Source organism: Mastomys coucha, unplaced genomic scaffold (assembly GCF_008632895.1).
Source record: "Mastomys coucha isolate ucsf_1 unplaced genomic scaffold, UCSF_Mcou_1 pScaffold15, whole genome shotgun sequence".
Lineage (NCBI taxonomy): Eukaryota > Metazoa > Chordata > Mammalia > Rodentia > Muridae > Mastomys > Mastomys coucha.
Window position 1 is genome coordinate 56,249,738 of NW_022196897.1, and position 23,019 is coordinate 56,272,756.

Genomic DNA, 23,019 nt, shown 5'->3' on the forward strand with positions numbered 1-23,019 from the left:
GGCCTCGAACTCAGAAATCCGCCTGCCTCTACCTCCCAAGTGCTGGGACTAAAGGCGTGCGCCACCACTGCCCAGCTGTTTTTCTGTTAATATCTCCTTTCTAAACTTTGACCACTGATTACATATCATTTGTTTATTCTGAAGCTTTTATACTAAGTCTTCCAAACAGAATGGAAGGACTTTTTAGATATGACAAGTATTGGGGTCAGGGGATCCTTGGAGTTAGAATTACATTGGCTCATTTGTGAAATTACCAATTGAGTAAGATGAGATCAAGTTCAAAATTGTCCTCTGAGATGTGAAATGTTCTCAGAATTGGGCTGACTTGGGAGGAGAGAGACAAAAAGGGTGCTTATATACCAAACAGCCAATTCAGTTCATTACCTATTCTAAGAACCGCTGGAAGACCACATACACACCCTAGGAATCAGAGGCTTGTCTTAGTATAGCCAAATAAGACCAGTATAAAATAAGACATCAAATGTATGTAACAAGTTCAGTGGGTAGGGCATAATTCTCATAATTCTTTATGTCTGAGCACTAGTATCACAAGATGGAAAAGCTCCCATGTTAAAGTCATCATAATTGTTATTTAAACAACTTTCCCTGTTGGCATATACTTTTGTTCCACTCTGGCCTTACCCGAATGACATGCTGTTGTCAATACCTTAGCAAACATGGCGCTTGCAGAGACTTAAAAATGTTCAAATGGTAGGGTCTACTCTCCAGCACTGTGAAACCAAGTGTAAGTTAGTTAGCATGACATGCTAGTGGGCTGGTATAGGCAAGAACTGCCATGAGACATAACAAATATTTGTCAATGAAGTGACTGAATTGAAGTATTTTGTTGTGCAAATGTCAACTGATACTCTCTGCATTTGAGAATCAGTTCTAGAAAACTTCTTATCAGGAAGCAAGCCACATGCAGCTCCCACACTCACCACAGAATCTTCCACTTGTGGCGTTGTTCTCATCTTCACCTTCTGGACAGTCAGGAACTCCATCACAAACTTTTTCAATTGAGATGCATCGTCCAGACCCAGGGCATGCCCATTCTCTTGGGTAACACGTATGATGACGTTGATTACTTTCTGAAAGGGAAGGAAAGAGAGTTATGGGCCACCCTAGAGATTTAACACTCCTAATGGTTAAAAGAAGACATGGGCCAGGTGAGAAACAAAAAGCCAAACAACCTATCTGTTACAATAAAGGCTACCACCAGCCTTTTTACTAAGATCCCATATGATCAAATGCAACTATTTAAATGCTACATTTTATGAATATGGCAGCCAACAAACATTGATAGTCAAAGGCAAATTAGAACTAAAAGTGGTATTCCTCTAGAATACCAAAACCTAAAACCAATGGGATAAGAGTCAGCCTTCTGTCTGGAACTGGAGCAGTGGGCAGCACCTGTTGTATAGAGTGGACATTAGGTATCACAGAATTGTTGTAGGGACAGTGGCAGAGGGCATACTAAGGACAATGTCCTTCTCAAATGATAGTTGGATAGGAAGTCGGATGCGCCCGCCCATCCTGAGTTCCGTCCCCATGTTCCCAGCCTTCAGTGACTCAAAATCGAAACTCACAGACTACCACAGGCCTAGGCATTTTTAAAGGCTCTTTCCCCTCGTTTACGACTTTTATATCTATAAGAACAAGTAGTCTTGAAGGAAAAAGAAAGGTGGGGCTGGAGCGATGGCTCAGTGGCTGCTCTTCCAGAGGTCTTGAGTTCAATTCCCAGGAACCACATAGTGGCTCACAACCATGTATAATAGGATGTGATGCCCTCTTCTGTCAGGCAGATGTACAGGAAGATGGAAGACTCATATACATAAGTTAATAAATCTTTAAAAAAGAAAAGAAAGGCACGTTCTTTAATGACAGGAAGAAAGTTAACTAACTGACATTGCTGCAGCTGGATTCTAGTGGGGTCGCCTCCTTTTCTAAGGGAGGAAAATGATTCTAGGTAGGAATCTTCTCTAGTCCTTACCACATCCATCCTCATCACCAGAATCCTGGCAATCTTCATCTCCATCACAAACCCAGTTCTGGTTAATGCACTGGCCATTGGAGCAAGTGAACTGGTGGCCTCCACAGGTGTCATAGTCTGGAAGAGAACAACAGAGCACAGTGGAGGTATTGTTTCCCTAATTGCTTCTCGATTATGTCTATTAAAAATGGCTGAAGCCAATCGCTGGGAGAAGGGGAAAAGGTGGGACTTCCTGGTCCCCGGGGAGATAAAAGAAAGGGGATGAGAAGGAGGACTTAGAGCAAGTGGTGGAGTGGAGGAAGCAACAGACATTAGTCTCCAGGCGCTGGTAGTTTGTAGCCTCTGCCAGTGGTGGAGGCCAAGGAGGGTGGGATATGATAGCCTTTGCCAACATTGAGTAATCTGACTAGTTTTAAAATATTAAGGCTGTCTCGTGTTTTCTATTCCGGGCGACTAAGGTGGACAGGAGAAAAGGGCACAGCCTGGGCCGTCATTGGTGGCTTGGTGGAGCTAGCTGCGTGGGGGCGGGGGGTGGGGTGGGTTGGCCATTGGAGAGATGCCAGCTCCCAGCTTTCAAGGGAAAAGCGTCAGCTGGCAATTGGAGGAGCTGAGTGGGGCTGGAGTCTTCTGATCACACACAGAGCCTAGCTGGGGGCGTGGAAAGAGCTCTGGAGAAAGAGCAAGCGTGTTTTTAAAATTACATGCAACATGAGCACTACAAAGGCACAGTCCCTGGGGGAAATTAGGGTGTTCATTTTGCCTGCATTGCACTCCTAGTAACTGAAGTGTCTGCATCAGTTTGAGCATTAGTATCTTGACAAACGTGAAGAAAAGGAAGAGGAAGAGGAGGAGAGAAAGGAAGAGGAAAAGGAAGAAGTATTGTAACTGCCATCTGCACCAAAACACTCCGAGTCACCCACTCCATGATGCTTTGATCTTTTTAATTTGCTCACTGAAATAATGCCCAGGTTCTACGACCTAGCTCCCAGAAAAACAGGGAGATGGGGCACCAACCAATCAAAGCAGAAGAGGGATTCTAGAAGGCGAATGGCCCCAGGAAGATGGAGAGTCATGGGAGCTGATAAAACTATTATTACAGTGCTTTCTAATATGCCAGGAAGGATGCTCGGAGTACAGCTATGGCACAGACCTATTTCTTGGGTCAGAAGGATGCAGACAATGGAAGTCATTCACAGCAACCATAGGGACTCTCCTGGCCTTCTAACTTTAATGCAATAAGAATTTCAAAATTGGAGCTAGAACAGGAAACTCCTCTTCCTCAAGATCAGAGTCTTCACCATGGAGGGGTAGGGAACACCTTTAATCCCAGCACTTGGGAGGCAGAGGAAGGTGGATCTCTGAGTCCGTGGCCAGCCTGGTCTACAGAGTGAGTTCCAGGACAGCCAGGACTACACAGGGAAATCTCTCCTTGAAAAAACAAAAATAAAAATAAGAAAATTAAAAGGTCAGAGTCATGTGACATACTGTGACACTGCCACAAAGGATGTAGGGAAGAATGCAAGCTGACTATTGACAACCCTTCGCCTCTACTATGACCCCTGGAGGATAAAGGAATGCAGGCCGTGCAGTACTAATAAGGTAAGAGAGGAGCAGTAGCTCTCCCACTAACTTTTGGCTTCTTCTACCAAACAGAGACTTCTTTAAAAAGTGGTATTTTAGTATTTGGGGGAGGAGGAAGTACCCCTCTCTTATCACATCTTATCACATGACCCAGCATAAGGAAATCACCGTACTGCAATTTCGCTCATCACTGTTATCTTCACAGTCATTGTCGTGGTCACACACATAGGCACGAAGGATACACTCTCCACTGCCACACTGGAATTCTTTTTGCGAACACAGAGAAGCTAGGGGGTTGAAACAAGAAAGAAAGTGAGATCATCTCCATTCAGTTGTCATCATCTAATTTCACTAGAAGATCTTACCTCATATTTTAAAAGTGACTTATTAGGCAGTGGGGTGCTGATAGAACCAGTCCTTGGGGAATAAAAAGGGCTCAATTTGTAGCTTCTACTAAAATCCATGGTGTCAATACTCCCAGTAGTGGTTGATATGAATTCAGTGGACATGGGCTTGGGAAGAGATATTTACATTCGTCTCTGTCTAGTCAGTAGAAGCCAGCCTCAACTTGCCACCACCCCTTTAATGGATGTGACTTACTGCAGTTAGCTTCATCAGAGGTGTCCCTGCAATCAACTTTATGGTCACACTTCTGACTTGTGTTATAGCAGGCTCCATTGGCACAAGTAAGTTGATCACATGTTGGATAATCTGTTTAAGAAAAAAAATAGCAAGCAAATCTTAAATAAAGGCATCCTTTTAATGAACATTTCCTAAGACACTGCCATATGCTAGGTACTAAATATGAGATGGTCCCTAACCTCCTGGAGACAGAGTGAGGGAAAGGTGCATCAATCAAATAATGACAAACACAGTAAATGACATACAGATATGGAAATCTCCAAAAGCTCACCATAGGAAGATATGGGAACCAAGAGATAGCTCCCTAAAGAGTAGCTTTTGAGATGAAAACTGAAGAATTAGAAAATACATAATGACTCAAAATGGAACTCCCTCCTATACAATACAAATCATATTCTAGAAACTCATGAACTGTTATACATATTCTGGTGAGCGAAGGGCCACTTCACTTATTGGAGGGGAAGGGAATAAGCCTAAATGTCAGACCTTAGCCAAGGGCAGAGAAAATAGCCAATGAGTATTTACTCAACATGTTTGCTCTGTCACTGTATATGAATAACTACCACACAGAGTAGAGGGTCCTAAGAAAACAATGTCTAGTAAACTGCTTTGAAAAGCATAATTGCTCCCCAAGCACAAGTCACTGCCATCCCTTGGTATCCATGGAGACTTTATTTAAAATAATATGGATTTGTGATAATCTGTACCTATCTTCCTGTACAACCTCACAGATGTTTAGATTGCTTATGATTCCTCATCTAATGCAAATGCCTGCAAACGCATGTCACACTGTTACTCATAGTAATAAGGGAAAGTCTCTACCTTCAGCACAGGTGTCTTCCATCTTGAAGTTAGCTGAATCCACAAATGTGAATACACACACACACACACACACAAACACACACACACACCTCAAGATTAACTAGATGCTTAATGTGGTTTTCTGGGTCACAGAAGAAAATCAGAATACAGGGAGGGCATGGTGTATGTCTGTCACGTTCCTCTTCATATTTGAACATGTGTCCTTTATGACACACATCTGATTATCTGTTTTGCCCCTCACATAATGACACCCTTTAGCTCATGGACCCTACCTTACTTATCAGGATCTTGGAATCAGGAATTAGAGCAACACTCAGTGTAATGAAAATAAAACTGTTGGGACTGGAGAGATGGCTGGGCAGTTAAGAGCACTGACTGCTCTTCCAGAGGTCCCGAGTTCAATTCCCAGTAACCATATGGTGGCTCACAGCCATAGGAAATGGAATCTGATACCCTCTTCTGGTGTGTCTGAAGATAGATACAGTATACTCATGTAAATAAATTAAAAAAGAAAGAAAGAAAAAAATTGTTTATTATTAATCAGGAAAGGTGGCTCCAAACTGTAACTTCAGGAAGCTGAGGCAAGAGGATTATTATAAGTTAAAGAAAAAAGTCTGACCTACATAGTGAGTTCTAGGTTAGCCTGAGACACATGGTAAAACTCTGCCTCAAAAGAGGGGAGGTGAGGCTGGAAAGATGACTCAGTGGTTAAGAGCTCCTCCAGAGGTCCTGAGTTCAATTCCCAGCAACTACATGGTGACTCATGACCATCCATAATGGGATCTGATGCCCTCTCCTGATGTATATGAAGACAGAATATGTATGCATATATATGTATACATATGTATATATATATGTGTGTGTGTGTATATATATATATACATATATATATATATATATCTTTTTAAAACAGGAGGAAGATAAGGAAGACAGAGAGAAAAGAGAGAAGCAAGAGGAGGAAAGAAAGAGAAAGAACTAGTCAATATTGCTGTTGAGTAACCACAAGGCAGCTATGGAGTTAAATGTTGTTTTGCTGTTTTGTTTCTGCTTCACTTTGTTACTGTTTGTTTCATTTTGTGGTAGAGCCTTGCTATGTAGCCCAGGCTAGGCTGTCCTCAACTCATCCTCCTGCTTCAGCTGCCCTAGTGTTGGGATTATAAGCATGTAGCATCACTTCTGACTTAATTTTTTTTATATATGGTCCTTCACACCAGTGTGGTCTCCTCCTTGGTCATTGTCTTGCTCACTAAGGATTATTTTTCTGGTGATTCTCTGATTGTCTTCAGATCTAATTTTAACCAAGGCAAATCTCAAAGTGAGGATGGCACATCCCCAGCCTGAAGCTAAAATTGCACTAAAGAACCCAACTTGAGGCTTTACAAGCTGATTAGGATATGCCATATAGGGGCTGGAGAGATGGCTCAGTGGTTAAGAGCACTGACTGCTCTTTGAAAAGGCCTGAGTTCAATTCCCAGCAACCACATGGTGGCTCCCAACCATCTGTAATGGGGTCTGATGCCCTTTTCTGGTATATCTGAAGAGAGGAACAGTGTAGTCACATACAGTGTACTCATTCATATACATAAAATAAATCTTTGAAAAAAAAACATATGCCATATAATTCTTGGATGGTCCTATCAAGCAAAAGCTAGGTACAGAATCCTAGCTGTACTGCATACAGAATCCTAGGTGAACTGCATTCACCTTGTGTTGGTGTTAAAAATAACCTCTCAAATAACCTTCTCCTGGTTATCTATAGTAAAAGAATAGGCCTAAATCCTCAGTTTGCAGAAGTTCAAAAGTGGAGCACCAGTGTCCTTGTATTTTTAAATTTTTCTTAAGTTACATGCAGCTATCTCAGTCCCATAACTTCAACAGAAGGCTCTTCACTAGGGACTTTAGTAGCTTCAACATAAAATGAAAGTGTCCTAGGTGCCAGTAGCTCACTGAAGTGAATGAGCATGCCCTTCATACCTTATATGGGAAATGGACAGCCACAGGGACACTTCTGTGCTCTAGGGAAGACAAGGAAAGGAAGCCTTTGTAAGAACAAAGATCTCCCTCCCCACTAGGCAGCAGGTTTCTTGGTGAATGTGGTGTGTACCTGCAACTATGTAACCAGCATGTTGGGGCCCAGGAGCTAAAAGAATCCACAAACTCTAAACTTTAAAATGTGGTCCACCAATATGTTACCAGAATTAGCATATCGGTGGACCAAAGGCCAAAGTACCCATGACTTAATATGTGGTCATGTCCAGCACACAATGTGTGAGCCTATTGCTTTGGAAAAGTATTCTAAAAGCAAACAACCAAAAAGGGGGTGGGGGCACTGGAAAGATGGCTCTACAGTTAAAGGCACTGGCTCTTCTTCCAGAGAACTGGAGCTTAATACCCAACACCAACTCAGTATCAACATGGCAGCCCATACCTGTCTGGAACTCCAGTTGCAGGGGATTGAATGGCCTCAACACAGACATACATGCAGGCAAACACCAATGCACATAAAATAAAAATAAATGTAAAAATTAAACAGTAAAAAGCGGTTGAAGAACATGCTGAGTCACAGAAGAAAATCAGAATTACAGGGAGGGCTTGTCCAAATAATGCCAAAGAACAAAGAAAAGTAGGCTGTCAGGGGACATGGTCTGCTCGTTCTCTGGGAGCTTCTACTTCTGAAAACTCTAAAGCAAAGAATAAAAATACAGGGCATTTTAAAATACCTAACTAAAACTTTAAATTTGTTCTGAACTTTATTTTACAATAGCCCCAAATTGAGTTCATCCTTAGGCCAGTATTCTCCTTCCATTATGGGGATGCTACGATTTGTGGAATGCCTTTAATGGGCCACACAACTCTTGCCTTCCAGAGATGTACAAGGCCAGGTGAGAGATCCTCACTCAATCCCCTCCCCCTCACCCATACCACACCATGTGCCAGATAGTTCCAGGAGTCAACATGTTATCTAGCTTTCTGAGAGCAGCATCAAGCTGAGAAAGCCAGCCCTCTGACACAGATAAGCCACCTGTCAGGGGGAAAATTTATTTGGGTTTGGTCTGTGGCTACCACATTTAAGGTGGCTGTTATGGCTAGGAAGGATCTGGAATCAATGTGCTGGCCAGGGCTCTTGTTTTCGCCAACCATAAAACTTAAAGCAGAAGTAAATCAGCATCCACTGACAAGGCTTTTTCCTAGCAGCTAACAGAGCCAGCTTGATGTCATCAGGGTGGTATCAGGATAGCCAGAGGTCAGCTCCCCCAATGAGGAGCATTGTCTCCATCTATGCTGATAATGAATCTCTCTCAAACAAAAGAGGACAGATCTCAACTCCAAACCCTACACATCTTCTGGCCTTTTCTTCATGTAGATAGCTTGTGGTGCATCCCCTCTCAGATAGCCACCCAAAAGAAACAGTTCCAAACTTCCCTTGTTGGAAATGTTAAGGAGTTTCAAGCTAATCTAAGAACAAAAAGTCATAATCAGGTGAGTTTCCCATTGGGCAATACATCTAGCAAGGCTGCACCTCACCTTACATTGTTTTAATCACAGAGCAAAGCCACCCAATGACCGTGGCGTCTTGCAGAATTGTCAAGCAGAGAAAGTGAAATGTGAGGGAGCAGCAAACACCTCAGAGCATCAGCTGCATCCTGAGCCTTGTCCAGGGGCCAATTAACTAAGACAAAACTGTCATACTTCCTCACATACACACTGCCCCTTCTGTGTCCTCCTGTCCCACCATTGACATCTGCCACAAAATGCACACACAGCACTGTGATCCCTTTTTAATGATTTTTTTGTCTTGTGTAAGAAACTTTCATGCTGTAGTTCTCTTTAGGTAATCAAGGAGGGAGTCCAGGGGTGATGGCACCCGCAGGCTGGCAGATCTGGGAGGCCAGCTTGGTCTATTCAGTGAGATGCAGGGCAGCCAGGACTAAAAAGTAAAGCAAGCACGCCTCAAACAAAACAAGAGTCAGGGAGGAAGCCATCTGAATAGAGCAGAGTACCTCAACTTCTAAGAATGGAGTCATTTACCCCAGAGAAGACACAGCTTAAGTCTCCAGTCTTCATTATCAGAATTCTAGAAAAACAGAAAACAATGCACAGGACTTTAGATCTGGGGTCTGGGAGGCAGAGGCAGGTGGAGGAGTTGAGGCCAGCATAATCCACACAGTGAATTTCAGGCCAGCCAAGGCTCAGAGACCCTGTGGAAAGAAGAAAGGAAGAAAACGAAGGGAGGGAGCACAGTAGGGCAAACTAATTATAAAGAGAAGGCATCTTCAGTGCATATCAAGAACACTAAGGCTCATTGGGAAATGGTGACCCACCATTTAATCCCTGCACTCAGAAGGCAACAGTTCAGAGTTCTGTAGGCCACCTTGGTCTACAGAGTTCCAGGACAGCCAGGGCTACAGATAGAGAAAGAAGAGAAAGAGAGAGAGAGAGAAATAGAGAGAGAGGGAGGGAGGAAGGAAGGAAGGAAGAGAAGGAAAGAAGAACAAAGAGGCAGGAAGGAAAGAGGAAAAAAGAGGAGAGGGGCATGCTAAAGCCCAAGATCACAGACAGAACAAATAAGAAGTTACTGATCCACAAGTCCAGCCAGATAATACCTGGTTCTTCCAAGATCTTAGAGTCATTCTATTACTTAATGTCTTGTACTGTGCTGTACAGGCTGACCCGAGGGATGTAATGATTACCAGAGAAAAGTTTACTAGGTTGACTAGAAAATCCAACACTCAGGAATACAACCCATAAAGCTAAATAAGCAAATATCATCATCAACAACAATATATTGAAATCTAGGTCCCAGAAACAGGTAAAGTATTCAACATACATGACTATTTTTCCATCCACATGGAGTGAACACCTTTTTCCATTTTACAGATAAGGAGCCTGAAGCACTCAAGAGGTTGAGGAATGTCACATAACTGGCAAACCGGAGAGCCAGAATTCAAATTCAAGCAGTCTGGTTCTCAAAGCTTCCAAGTAAATAGGCAAAAAAGAAAAGTTATAAAAGAAGGATCATGAATGGAATGGCAATAGGTAAAAAAAATTCAAATCCCAGTACTCAGCAGGATGCATGTTCAAGGCCACTCTGAGCTACAAAGTGAATTCCAGATTAGCCAGAGCTACAGAGTGAGGCAGACCAAAGGAAAGGAGGGAGGGAGGAAAGAAAACAACTCATGGCAGTGTAGATTCTTTCTCCAACTTCCCAGAAAGTTGAAGCCAGCTCCACAGTCTTTAACCACATAGCATGCTCTGTAAAGATGTCAATTTGATATGTAAAGCAGGGTTGAAAGCCCCCAGTTCCTACCTAACATCTAGATGTACACCATCTAGTGTGCACTGACCTGAGATTAGACTCAGAAATGTACCTAAGAAGAAGCCCTCCTTCCACCTACACACAAACAAACCTGCAACACAAGCTCTAATACAAGAGTAAATGGTCCAGAGTGCAGAAGAAAAAAACGCCCTCAAAGGACTCGTGCACAAATGTTATCAGACGCCATATTTAGTGGCACTGTTCCAACATAGGAGTTATGACGCTGCGCATCGTCAGGGCCAATCAACACCTTGTTCCTATTCCTAGCTCTTCCTTATGCTTATTTTCAGTGGCCAGCTGCACCTCAGATTGTAAAACTAATATAATAAATAATAATTCTGCATATCACAAGTATCAAGGCACTTTAGATGGAGCTATATAGTAAAATCCCTGCCCTTGTGGAATTCTCATTCTGTTTGAGGCAGTGGAATGACAGACACCAACACAAATGCTATCCAGAATAAATAGAGCAATGTACACACAGAAAAAAAAATTGCAAAAAAAGAGCAGGGTCAAATAACAATAACTCCTTAATAAGATAAGATTTGAACAAGAACTGTTAGGTATAACAAAAATGTTAGTGACTGGGGGCATTGACAAGAGTGTTCCCAGAAGTTGGATTGATTGCAGGCAAGTTGGGCTATACAGTGATGTGTGTGTGTGTGTGTGTGTGTGAGAGAGAGAGAGAGAGAGAGCGAGAGAGAGAGAGAGAGAGAGAGAGAGAGGCTTTGTTGTGACAAGGGATAGAGAAATTGGGCAACAGCTAACTGTGATCTTAGAATTTTTATAAAGATGAGAGATATTTATAAAGTTTTTGTTTGAACTAAATAAAAGATTTATTTTTTTCTCTCTATTTTTCCTCAGATTTCAGGACCCGGAAGGTTGGCTCCGAGTGAGAATGCTAAGCAGGTACAACTGTACTGGGCTATGTGTGCCAGCCAGGGTCACCTGAGCAAGGCTCATTGGGCAGGAACCCATTGTGAACTGAAGTTGAGGAACAGTGCGTTCTTCTTGAGAGCCCTCACGGTCCAGAATGACTCCAACTGTCCCTTCCCACCGTGGCCCCAGCTGGAGATTCCGCAGTTAGAAAAATGTTTAAATTCTGAACAGAAAGGCAATAGAAATGAATCGTCAGGGACAAAGCAACCCCAGTTGCAGGCAGACCAAAATACCTCTGCTTACCAGCAAGAAAGCCTCCATTGTAACAGGGATTTTTACCCTTTCTTTAGCATTCCTAAGTAACAAAAGAGAGGGCTGCAAACCCGCGATAATTAGCGATAGTTTTACTCACACCAAAATCGTTCCTATCTGGTGCTCAATAAAACAAAAATAATCTTTTTTTTTACCTCCCTGAAAACGGCTACTATTTTTGAGCAACCGAAAGTCACTTCAGTATATTAAATGAATGGCCCATAATTGGTGCATTGTTCTGATGTTTATCTAAGACTCTGCATGAGTGGTTTTGCTTGATGCTAATCCCATTACAAGTAAAATGGACTGCAGTTTTGAATCTTTCTGGTTCGGGCAAGCTGTTTAATATCAGATGCCATTTTACAGATGAGTAATAAAACACCAGTGTGTGTGGTGGGGAGGGGGACTATAACTATTTCAAAGCTTTTAGCATAGGTAGACATATTCCTCAATGTGCAGAATAATCGAAAGGACCTGAGGTATATGAAAATAGAGCAGGCAAGTGTTCAAAAGACAGTTCGATAGAAACTCATTATCTGGCATCGTTGGTTTCTTGGCTTTGTGCATGTTAAACCTGGTATTTCTAATGATACAGTTTAAAAAAAAAAGAAAAGAAAATATAGCAGGCAAAAAGGCCAGAGGCTTTAAGTAGCTCTTATGTCATAGGAAATTTATATTGGTGGGGAGGGGTGCAGGAGGCCCCTGGCTTCCAACTCGAGGTCCTCCTGCCTCAGCCTCCATAGTTCTGGGGTCACAAACATGTCTCTCCAATGCCTATCTCTTAGCTGACTCTTCAAATGATCCAGTTATGGGGACCTTAACTGTTTTGCCTTCCTCCCATCCATTCTCACCTTCTCCACCTCCTTAAGAATATTCCTGCACATCATTCCTCATTCTGGAATGGAATTCCTGGAATGGATACAAGGTGTTCTGTCTCGGAGGGCAATGTGTTGGCTTTAGAAACTTGAAAGGCTAGGGATCATGACACAGAGGTCTGGTCTCTCTGGCAGAGCTACAAATAACAGAGCCAAGCTCCCTGGTCTTCAGATATTTGGAAAATAAATTCTCTGGGTCTTTTCCTACATCTGTAACTATCTGTGAGTGATTTCTAGGTATCTGACAGATCAAGACCCAGTTTCTTATTTCTAAGAAAAGGGAAACAAAAAGTCCTCTTCATAAGCTTGTTTTGGATTTGTCCACAAGCAATGACTACTGGGCAGAAGACCTGCAAAAATGTGTCTGGCTTCTGGTGACGTCCCCTCTCCCTTAACCCTTGATCACAAGAACACTAATGCTACTAGCAGCTGCTAGGCATCCAAACTCATGTTTAAGACAGCTAATAATCACAGATGAAATGGATCTATCTCAGCAATGACTCTCACCAGCCACTGACATCAGAGACACAGAGACAGCTTGGCACACAGCACGCTCTACAGAGGACTGTCACTTTGCCGTAACACTCCCTTCCTGACAGTCCAGGCATCTATTCATTCTGCCCATCAGTCCATTTTCAGCTAGAGTAGCAAGATGGTGGCCTTGCTCCAGAAGACATCTGACAATGTTTGAAGACATGTGAGATGTCCTGATGGGGATGCATTACTGGCATCTAAGAGACATTTCCTATGCAGTACATAGAACAGTCTAGAATTCTCAAATAATGGTGTCACTTGATGCCAAAGTGGCAACATTAGATCCAGCTAATTTCCAGGAGATCCAGGAGACAGAAAACAAACAAACAAACAACAACAACAACAACAACAAAACATGGTGAAGGACAAAGGATGCAAAGAACCAAATCCAGACTAGAAAATTCTAGGATAAATAAGAGTCCTCTTCCTCCCCATCCCTTCCCTTTTCCCCATTCCCCCTCCTTCTTCTGAGTCTTGTTTATTTATGTGTAGGAGTGTTTCCCTGAAATTTTAGAAAATCTTCCACGGTAAAAAAAAAAGCCATAAAGAATAACATTTTGAAATACAACCTATCAGCGAGGTGTGGTAGCTTTTAATCCCAGTACTCAGAAGGCAGAGGCAGGTGGATTTCTATGAACGAGGGACAGCAGAGCTACATAGTAAGACCTTGCCTCAAAGAAGAAAAAAAAAGGAAAAAAATAGCTACATACACTTCAAGCCAATAAACTTTCATAAATTTTCATTGCTAGTGCAAGGCATAAATTAGGGACAGTAGTATGTTTATGACCCCAACACTTTGGAAGACACAGAGTTCAAGGTCACAGTAAGATTGAGGCCAGTCTGACATGCCCTTACTGTAGGGCTGTGGATTGGAATTCGGACCCCTCCTTTAGAATCCCTGTGGAATGAGGGTGCTTATTACATTGATGTACAGTGATTGCCAGGTAGCTACTGAACACCAGTTCCTTCTCTGAAGAGATTCAAACACTCTTGTGGTCCCCATACACATCCATACTGGCACTTTTCTAAAAGTTTTTTAAAGATGTTTAACTATGGGTATGCACGTGTGTCTGTGAGGGTGTATATGCATGTGTATATGCCCACTAGGCCAGAGGCCCCGCATGCCCTGGTGCTGGAATTACAGGCAGTTGTGAGCTGTCTGAAATGGATGCTGGGAGCAGAAGGCACCAGCGGTGTTCCAACCTCACAGCACTAACAAGGAAGTATGAAGGTTCCTAATTTCCTGATCTGGGAGAATCTAATACACAAAAGCAAATACAATTTAACAAAGGAGTCATTGCAAAACTCCTTAAATATGTGAGATCTACTTAAGGCTTTTTTGTGTATGCACTGAAGAGTGCCTGACATGCCTCAATCCAGAAACAGGGCTCTTGACTATGGATCTCTCTCCTTACTTCACCAAGCACTTGCACTGAAAGAAAATCTCCATCTCAAAGATTGATTAAGATCTGGTGAGATGGCTCAGTAGATACAGGCACTTGCTGCCAAGCCTAACGACCTGAGTTCAATCTCCAGAACCCACATGGAAACAGAATGACATTCCTTATCCTCTTGCCTCCATACTAGGATTACAGGGGTGAACTACCGCACCTGGTTTACACAGGGTTGGGGATCCAATCCAGGTCATGCTGCTCGCCAGCCACTCAACCAACTGAGTTGCAGCCCCAGCCCAAACTTCTGTGTCTTATACAGGGTCTCACTGCATAACCCTGGCCAGCCTAGAACTTGCTGTGTAGACATGGTGGCAGGCCTGGAACTCGCTGCCTCTGCCTCTGGTTACAGCCAGTACCTACTAGCTTTGTATAAACCTCTTTGCGTTTTTCACAGTATTCAATGCCGCAGTTTCTGTTTTGGCTGTTATTATTTATACATTGTGCAGAGAATCCTATGATTTACATGTCTTACTTTGTGGCAATCTGTAACAAACTGATCTAAGTAACTGGCATTATAGAGAAATACATTTTCAAAATGTAACTGTTTTCCAAAGTATTTTCTGGAAAATGCAGAGTCCGCAAAAAGAGTAAAACAGAAATTTTACCTCAAAATTTGACCAAAGCAATTAAATAAAACTATAGATTTTGACCAAAAATGGATGTTGTGCTCAATCAGTCAATAAGCTTGGAGAATTCTGTTAATGTTTAAAAGTTTCTTACTTCAAAAACTTGACGTGCTGAGACAGGACAAACAGGATGTCTTGATAGAGAACTGCTATCAGACCATTACCCCTAATCCACAAAAGAATCTGCCAAGAGCTCTCAACAAGAGGCGTATTGTAGGCATTTCTGTCCATCAACAAATCTAGCAAGTTGATTAAGATGCCAAAAGTGAAACCCTGCACTGTGCAAAGACCGAAGCAGACTCACGGCAGTTTCTCTCGTCAGAGCCATCGGAGCAGTCTCGGACATGGTCACACCTGTATTCAATCGGAACACACTGACCGTTGGAGCATGTCAGCTGCTGACTTGAGCACGTGGTCCCAGCTGCGAAGAAAAGAGAACTTTGTTTACAGTTATTACCAAACATAAACTAGCCATTGATGTTTACCAAATATGAATAATGATACTGGAGGGGGGACAAAAACAAGAATTATTGGATGTACACTTCACAGGGACACATGTAAAAGCAGAGGTATTTCATCCTATAATTAACATGTGTTGAGGGCTGGAGAGATGGCTCAGTGGTTAAGAGCACTGGCTACTCTTCCAGAGGTCCTGAGTTCAATTCCCAGCAACCACACGGTGGCTCACAACCATCTGTAATGGGATCTGATGCCCTCTTCTGCTGTGTCTAAAGACAGCTAAAGTGTACTAATATAAATAAATAAGATACATTTTAAAAATGTGTTGAGCACAACATAAATTTAAAAGGTATATGACAGAAGATGAATAAGATATGAGCATTAACCAAAGATTGGTAAGTACAGGGGTAGAGAAGTAATTGAGTGGCTAAGAGCACTTGTTGCTCTTGTGAAAGATCCAGGGCTCAATTTCCAGCGCCCACAGGATGGCTCACAACCACCCGTGACTCTGGTTCCACATGATCCAATACCTGCTTCTGGCCTCCTTGGGCTTCTGCATGCACACAGTGCACATAAACTCATGCAGGTAAACACACATACACATAAGTGAATAAATAAATACCTTTTAAAAAGGAAATGGCAACAGCAGTTCACAGACACACAGGAAATACCGTCCTGGTGTCACGGGAAGGAGTAATAACACATGGCTGTACAGTCAAAATGTGGAAGGGCAAGGTAGAGGCAAGATGATCAGAGTTCCAGACCAGCCTTGGTGACTTTGCAAGGAATGGGAGGTAACGGTGTGTGGTGAGGAGAAGGATAGCAATGGCAACTTCCTCTCACATAGGAGAATAGACGGGGACAGTTCACACACTCAGCTGTGGGCAGGCAGCTGGCTGACCCAACTGGACAGAAGACAGTCACACAATGAGCACCCAGACAGCATGCACAAAGACAGAGGGCTATGACCGGGAACGGCTAGCTTTCTGCCCCAAGAACATTTTAAGGACCAGAAGGGAGGCATGGAAAGCATCATTGCTGTCTCCAAGGAGACCACGGAATAGATGCCAAATCATGGCTGGCAAAGGGGTTCAATGGGATGTTCAGTTTGGTTATTGTCGTTTTGGTTTTTAGACAGTATCTCACTCTGTCACCCTAGTTGGCCTAGAAAGCATTACGTAGCCCAATGGCCTCAATCTCACGGCAGTTCTCTGCTTCAGGTACGTACGAGCACCTGGTCTAACTGGACCTCTGCAGCAGTGTCTAGCAGCAGGCCGCTCAGATGCCAAGCACACAATGAGTGGAGAAATGGAAAGTACTGCTGAGCCTAAGAAAGGTTCTGAGACAAATTAGCCAGGAACTGGTGAATTAGTGTGGCCAGTTAAAGAGAGGGAAGAATCAGAAATGACTCCCATGTTCCCAGCGCAGATTCCAGAGGGACTGTGGTTTATATTCTTGCCTATGGATGACATCTTTCCTGCTACTCACAGAAATCTATTTTAATAAAGTACAGGCAAAAAGATCTGGGATCTAAGCATCGCTTTGAGTCCTCATCAGCCCACAGAGCAAAGAATGGCAGGGCCATCTTGGGATTGGGCTCTCTCACTGCCACTATTTTAATTTTATGACTGAATTTAAAGCCTGGCAAGCTAACCAGTTCCAAGCTTCAGGGGTCTAAGTCTGTCGTACAGCTACACTTTATATGACCCTGCCTCTGAACCAGACTACCAGCGTGAGATTACCAGCATATCACCAGAGAGTTTAAGGTTCAGCTCTCTGTGTGTCACCTGTATGCAGCAAACTAACTTGAGATGTCAAAAAAAAAAAAGAAGAAGAAGAAGAAGAAGAAGAAAATCCTGCTCTAAAATCACTTACGGCAATTTTGCTGTTCGTCCGCACCATCGGAACAATCCTTGTCCTGGTCACACACCCAGGAGCTAGGGATGCAGGTCCCCTCAGCAGGACACAGGAAATAGCCTGATCCGCAGGACCTGGGGGCTGAAACAAAACAGAAAAAGGGAGGGTTTATGCAGGCATTTGTTTAATACAGTAACAGAAGTGCTGGAAGAGACATCAACTCTTCTGGACACGGTTGTCAGATCATCCCAGAAATGGCATCCAAGCAGGTAATCCCAAACAGAGACTAAAGTAAACATGCATGCACACAAATCTAAGACAGAATTCTCAAAGCCTAATTTATGTAAAAAAAAAAAATTAACTAGTGTTTTTGCTACATTTCTAGCATCTAATAGTAGAGTGTCACGGTGAATGGAAAATAAGTGAAATTTGAAGAGAAACCAGAATGAAATAATTCTTTCCACATTTACTTGTTTTAGGAATTTTGGTGAGTTCTGAGCATCCTAAAAGTGAAGTAAATAATGTGTGTAAAAGAGCCATGTAATGCTACCTGTCATTGTCACAGGCACTGCTGATGTCATAGCTATAGGGCACGGAAATGTCTGAAGACCTGGAGACTGTCCATGTATGCCTGCATCCTAGAATACTGTTTGCACATTCTGTCCTCTACCCATGTGGCTTACACAACAAAATCCCAGGAATCAGAGTGAATTAATATATGATCATGTCCTACAATATCATTTGCCAAAGCCATAGCTCTGTTCATTCAAGGGATGACTCAAAAAATAAAAGTATTACCATGAATTAGGGACTATTAGGAATGCACAAGTTATCAGGCTCCACCCCAACTGTGAAGTGACATCTTGCCGTTTAGCAAGATCTGTTTGTGTATGGAAGAGTGTGAGAGGCCCCAGACTCTTCATTCAAATGCGTCACTGGAGCATGACTGCTGCTCCACTGTGCCATGGAGTGTCTTCCTGACTGGGATGATAACTCTCTCATCTGTGGACCTGTCAGAATGAAGGACTCACAGACTCATCACCTGAGATGAGTCAGAGCAGAGGACTTGAGGGTTAGGGTTGATGTCAGTGACTTGAGAGGAGCAACCATGTCACCTGTAAGTGACTCAGCTCCTGTTTACTAATCGGGAATCTACTCAGAATATTCTAGTATTCTTATAGCATTATTGCTGAGCGTTATATGAAAAAAATAAAAAATGTGTCAAAATTATTTAAAAGTCCATAGATAACTTAATTAAATTTCAGATTTAAAATATTATGTTGTTCTACCTAGATTTTTAATGGCATAAAACCAAACTAGCCACTGTGATGTTCTTTGTGGTGATTCCCAAGTTACTCTACATTTTTTATATATACACAAAGAGGCTCTCCCTCTGTATAAACCCCAGTAGCTCACACAAAACCTTCTGATTTACAGAATGTTCCCAAATTACCAGCAACGGTAATCTTCAAGCTTCAGAAAACCAAGTATAAATTCATTCCCAGTAAAGGCCTCAGTCACAGGTTCACAGCAAGGACCTGGGGCACAGAGTGTCTCCCTCCAAAGAGTGTAAAACTGATACTAATACTAGCTCAAAATCCTCAGCCCAGCCCTGGATCTGCCACTAAAGCACAGCTCTTCTCTCAGAGCCCAGCCAAGCCTGGCTCTTTGTCACTTACGACAGCCAATTTCATCTGTGTCATCCAAACAGTCTCTGGTCCCGTCACACCTCCAGGATGCAGGGATACAGTATCCATTGTCACAGCGGAAGCTCCCACTGCCACATTCTGGAATAACAAAGAAAAAGACATTGTTTCAAAACTTAAGCTGTTGAGAGACCACGTCTCAAACAACAACAAACCTTTAAGATATGTCATTTCCAGAGGCAAGGTGGGGAGGGGAAGCCATGATCAGAATGTAAGAAAAATATTTTCAATAAAAGAAAAACAAGATGTTTAAGAAATACAAGTTAGGGGTGAAATAAAAAATATTCAACTGTTTAGAAGCAAAAGAATGCAAATTATGTGTAAAACTGGGAACGCAATTTCACACTGATAACATAAAAGACATTTATTTGAATATCTGCAAGGAGGCTATTTTCATACACAGTTGATTAGAGTACAACTTGACATGACCTGTCCAGGAAGCACTTTGACAGAATGTACCTTGCTGCTTAAAAATGTTTACTCTGCCAGGCATGGTAGCATTTGCCTTTAATCCCAGCACTCAGGAGAGAGATTTGGGACTTTCACATCTTATTTTCCTAAGGAACTGATCGAAGAGCAAATGTTCATCAATATTTGAAATATTTTCATCATAATAAAGTACAATATTCCTATCCAATAACAAGAAAATCGGTACTTTCTTATATCTATGTTTTGATATATTAGGACTCCGCGAAAATGTATGTAATTAAGATACAGAAGCAAGCGTTAACCAGAAGATTGACATAGCTACCTCATTGTTTTAGTTTAGCTAAGATGTTTTAACTTCATTCCTTATTAACTCTTAACTGGCTATTCATTATTAAACCATATGTAGCAAGTTTCAAATTCAGACCAACTTTGCTACTCTTTTTATTTTATTTTATTTTATTTTATTTTTATTTTTTGGTGGTCTGGGGGACTTGAACCCAGGACTTCAGACATGCTAGGCAAGAGCTACATGCCAAGCCTTGTTGCTCTTTTTAAAACTAATGTGTATATTGTCAAGTCTAACAAAGAAAGTTTCTGCAACCAAAGGGTACAAACCTGGCCCCAAACTCAAGCGGCAATTACAAATTGTAAATGGGATATGACTTAAGTTCATTTCATTAATAATAATAAAAAAATACATCCTTAGAATATGCAGGAAACTAATCTGATAGTCAGAAATCCTGCAAGCTTCCCCAATATCTAGCCAATATTTCCCAAAAATTGTGCCAAATAGAAAATTCTTTCAAAGAGGGTAGCCAACATGAGTTCAGCTTGGAGAAAACTCAAATTTATTTCACAAACCCAAGGAATAGGAGTACTTTTCAAAGTTGGAAAAAAATTTATTTTCCTTCTGTATTTAAGCAATCGTGCTAAATGAGAAAATTCAGGTTTCTGGCTATAATTAACCCCACCTTCACTAAATATACAGATCAATTACCTACTCCCAGAATAAATAAACAAGGTGTTATCCTGACTTGTGTGAATGCAGGCATATCAACAGCAAGATGTAAACAGAGTTAAGTGATCTATTCCTAGGGAATAAGCTACTTGGTTCACGGAATGTTCAAATCTGATTGTCTGGTAGTGACACCCTGATTTATAATGTATGCTGCAAATGGTCAGAGACTTCCCTTGGCTAAATGGTGGTACCGAGTGGTACAGGCGTACGTACACCCAAATACCTTCTATAGCCTAATGCATGGTGGTGGTTGGTGGTGCGGGTCTCTTATCAACTACCTTTAAAACACAACAACCTCCCTTGCAGAAATGCCCCTAAGGAATGTACAAATTCACTCTGGAATCCCAGAACTCCTCATTGGATTTTGTTCTATGAAGCAATATTTCCCTGGGAGATTAGGGGCTTTGGAGGTTCAGCTATTAACACAACATATATTAAATCACCTTTATCAATCAAGTCTATTATTAGTAATCCAACATAATACATTTGCGAGTTTAATGCATTTGTGTCTCTTAATAGTTAATCACTCCTGATTGAAAACTCATAGCCTCTGTAAAGGACAATCTCACCAGAATTTTATATTGTTGCAGAAAGAAAATTGCTGGTTTTGAAAATACACCTAATTAATACTATTTCTTGAGATGCTTTCAATGCCAAGCCAACTGAGGTTTGGTTTTGTTTAATTTTGCTAAAATATCAAAGTAAAAAATATAACAAAATAACAGGCATAAAAATTATTTTGAAATACTTAAAAGTCAATTATTTAAAACCACATAATAAAATTGAAACTGATAGGAAATCCTGCATTTTAACTATGGGTCACAATTTCCACTTTATGTTCCAATTGTTCCATTATCTAAAGTAAAACCCAATTTACTCAGTTTATCAGCATTTCCTTGATAATTTGTCAAATTCATCTTTTCAGTGGGAACTTCCATGCCTGTTATAACTCTCAAATGACCATTGTTTGAAAATATCTCTCCAGAAAAAAAACAGACATTTCATCATTGCTGTGTAGAATCTCAGCCAAAATCTTCCACTGGTATCAGAAGTGTGTCATTCTTTCTACTATGAAGAGAATGTGTGTTGTTTCAAAGCCAGCTGCTTGTGGCAAGGTCTAGATTAGGTCTTGATAAACATCTCAACTTCAATTGGTTCCTGTGTTTCTATGTGTCTTGTATTAATGAAGCAACCTTAACTCACAAGCCCTGAAAAGGTCCCGAATTAATCCTTATAGAAACCTTGAAATATATACCATGCTGCAAAATTCAGGTGCAGAGTGCTTCAATAACCTAGCATTCAGCAGCAAATAATATAAAGACATTGCTTAAACCTGACAACTCCACACCAGTAACCAAGCCACTGTTCTGTATTATTCTCATGCATACCAAATTATTCCAAACTCAAAAATGAATGTGGGTTTTTTCATGTATTTTCTAAACTTGCTATCTAGCATTATTGAGTCCGTGAATCAGAGTGGTCCGAAATCTACAGAACGCATACCCTGTTAGAAACGGAAGTGTACTCTACTTTGAAACTAATATTGCAGTAAAATTTAGGGAAGCTTGGAAATTTTTTGCAGCAGTCAGAAACAACGAAGGAAAATTCAAAAGGAACTTTGATACAGCCTGGAAATTTTAATCAAGTATGGGGATGGACTTCACATTTTTAGAGCCCAAAGGCATTGGCATACAAAAAGACAAGTTTTCTTTAAGAAGCAGAACCCCAAGCTTTCAGGCCTCAGTGTTGGACTAAGGAAATGGTAAGATAAGAACTGGGTAGTAGATAGTGTCCAGGACGTAAGAAGTCGTTGTTTGTTTTCCAGGGACAGCCGCTGGATTGAGAAGGCACTCCACTATCATCTACAGTCTCTAGCAGGGTGCTGTGCACTGTGGGATAATGAAGGCGTGTCAGGAAATCAGTAACAGAGCAATGAATTGGGATTTCTAATCTTAAATTTAGTAAAATGAACCCAGGTATGGTGGCACATGCCTGTAATGACAACCCTAAGGAGGCTGAGGCAGGAGGATCTCTTGTGTGAAAAAGCAAAACCAGGTCTCATGAAGTCTGCACCATGCTTTCAAGGTTGGCTTAGGGCTACAAAATATCAGGTTAGCCTGGGCCGATTAGCAAAGCTCTAATGAAAAGGAAACAAATGACATAATTTGAAATGAAGACTATGAAGAAGTTGCGTTTTCAGTTATTTATATGTATATGGTTATATACATGTGTACACGAGTGAATATACAAACATACAGATCTCCAGAGCTAGAGTAACAGGCAATTATGAGCCATCTTAATGTATGTGTGTGAGTGAGTGTGTACATATGGTGTGTTCATGAATGTGCGCTTGTAAGTGTGTGTGTGCCTGTGTGCCTGTGTGCGTGTGTGTCAGTGCAGGTGCCTGGGGGGGGCTCTGGAATTTGAGTTGCTGTTCATCACAGGTGTTAGGAAGCAATACTCAAGCTGAACCATCCGGCCCCTCGTCCTCATTTTCTTAGGTTGCATTAAGATG

At 41.7% G+C, this 23,019-nt stretch overlaps 1 protein-coding gene and 1 non-coding gene across 2 annotated transcripts in view; one reads left to right on the forward strand and one right to left on the reverse strand.

Moving 5' to 3' along the window:
* Lrp2 (LDL receptor related protein 2) overlaps positions 1–23,019 on the reverse strand; it is a 160,974-nt gene that overhangs the window by 109,755 nt on the left and 28,200 nt on the right. The window contains exons 2-8 of the mRNA XM_031370522.1: positions 19,031–19,138; positions 17,370–17,492; positions 15,340–15,456; positions 4,175–4,285; positions 3,748–3,861; positions 1,994–2,110; positions 942–1,091 (exon numbers count right to left, since the gene is read on the reverse strand). Coding sequence (XP_031226382.1) covers positions 942–1,091; positions 1,994–2,110; positions 3,748–3,861; positions 4,175–4,285; positions 15,340–15,456; positions 17,370–17,492; positions 19,031–19,138 — 840 coding nt within the window. The remainder of the gene's footprint in view (positions 1–941; positions 1,092–1,993; positions 2,111–3,747; positions 3,862–4,174; positions 4,286–15,339; positions 15,457–17,369; positions 17,493–19,030; positions 19,139–23,019) is intronic.
* Positions 12,017–12,143, forward strand: LOC116092720. The gene has a single exon (XR_004119442.1). It is a non-coding gene; the product is annotated as a small nucleolar RNA SNORA8 (small nucleolar RNA).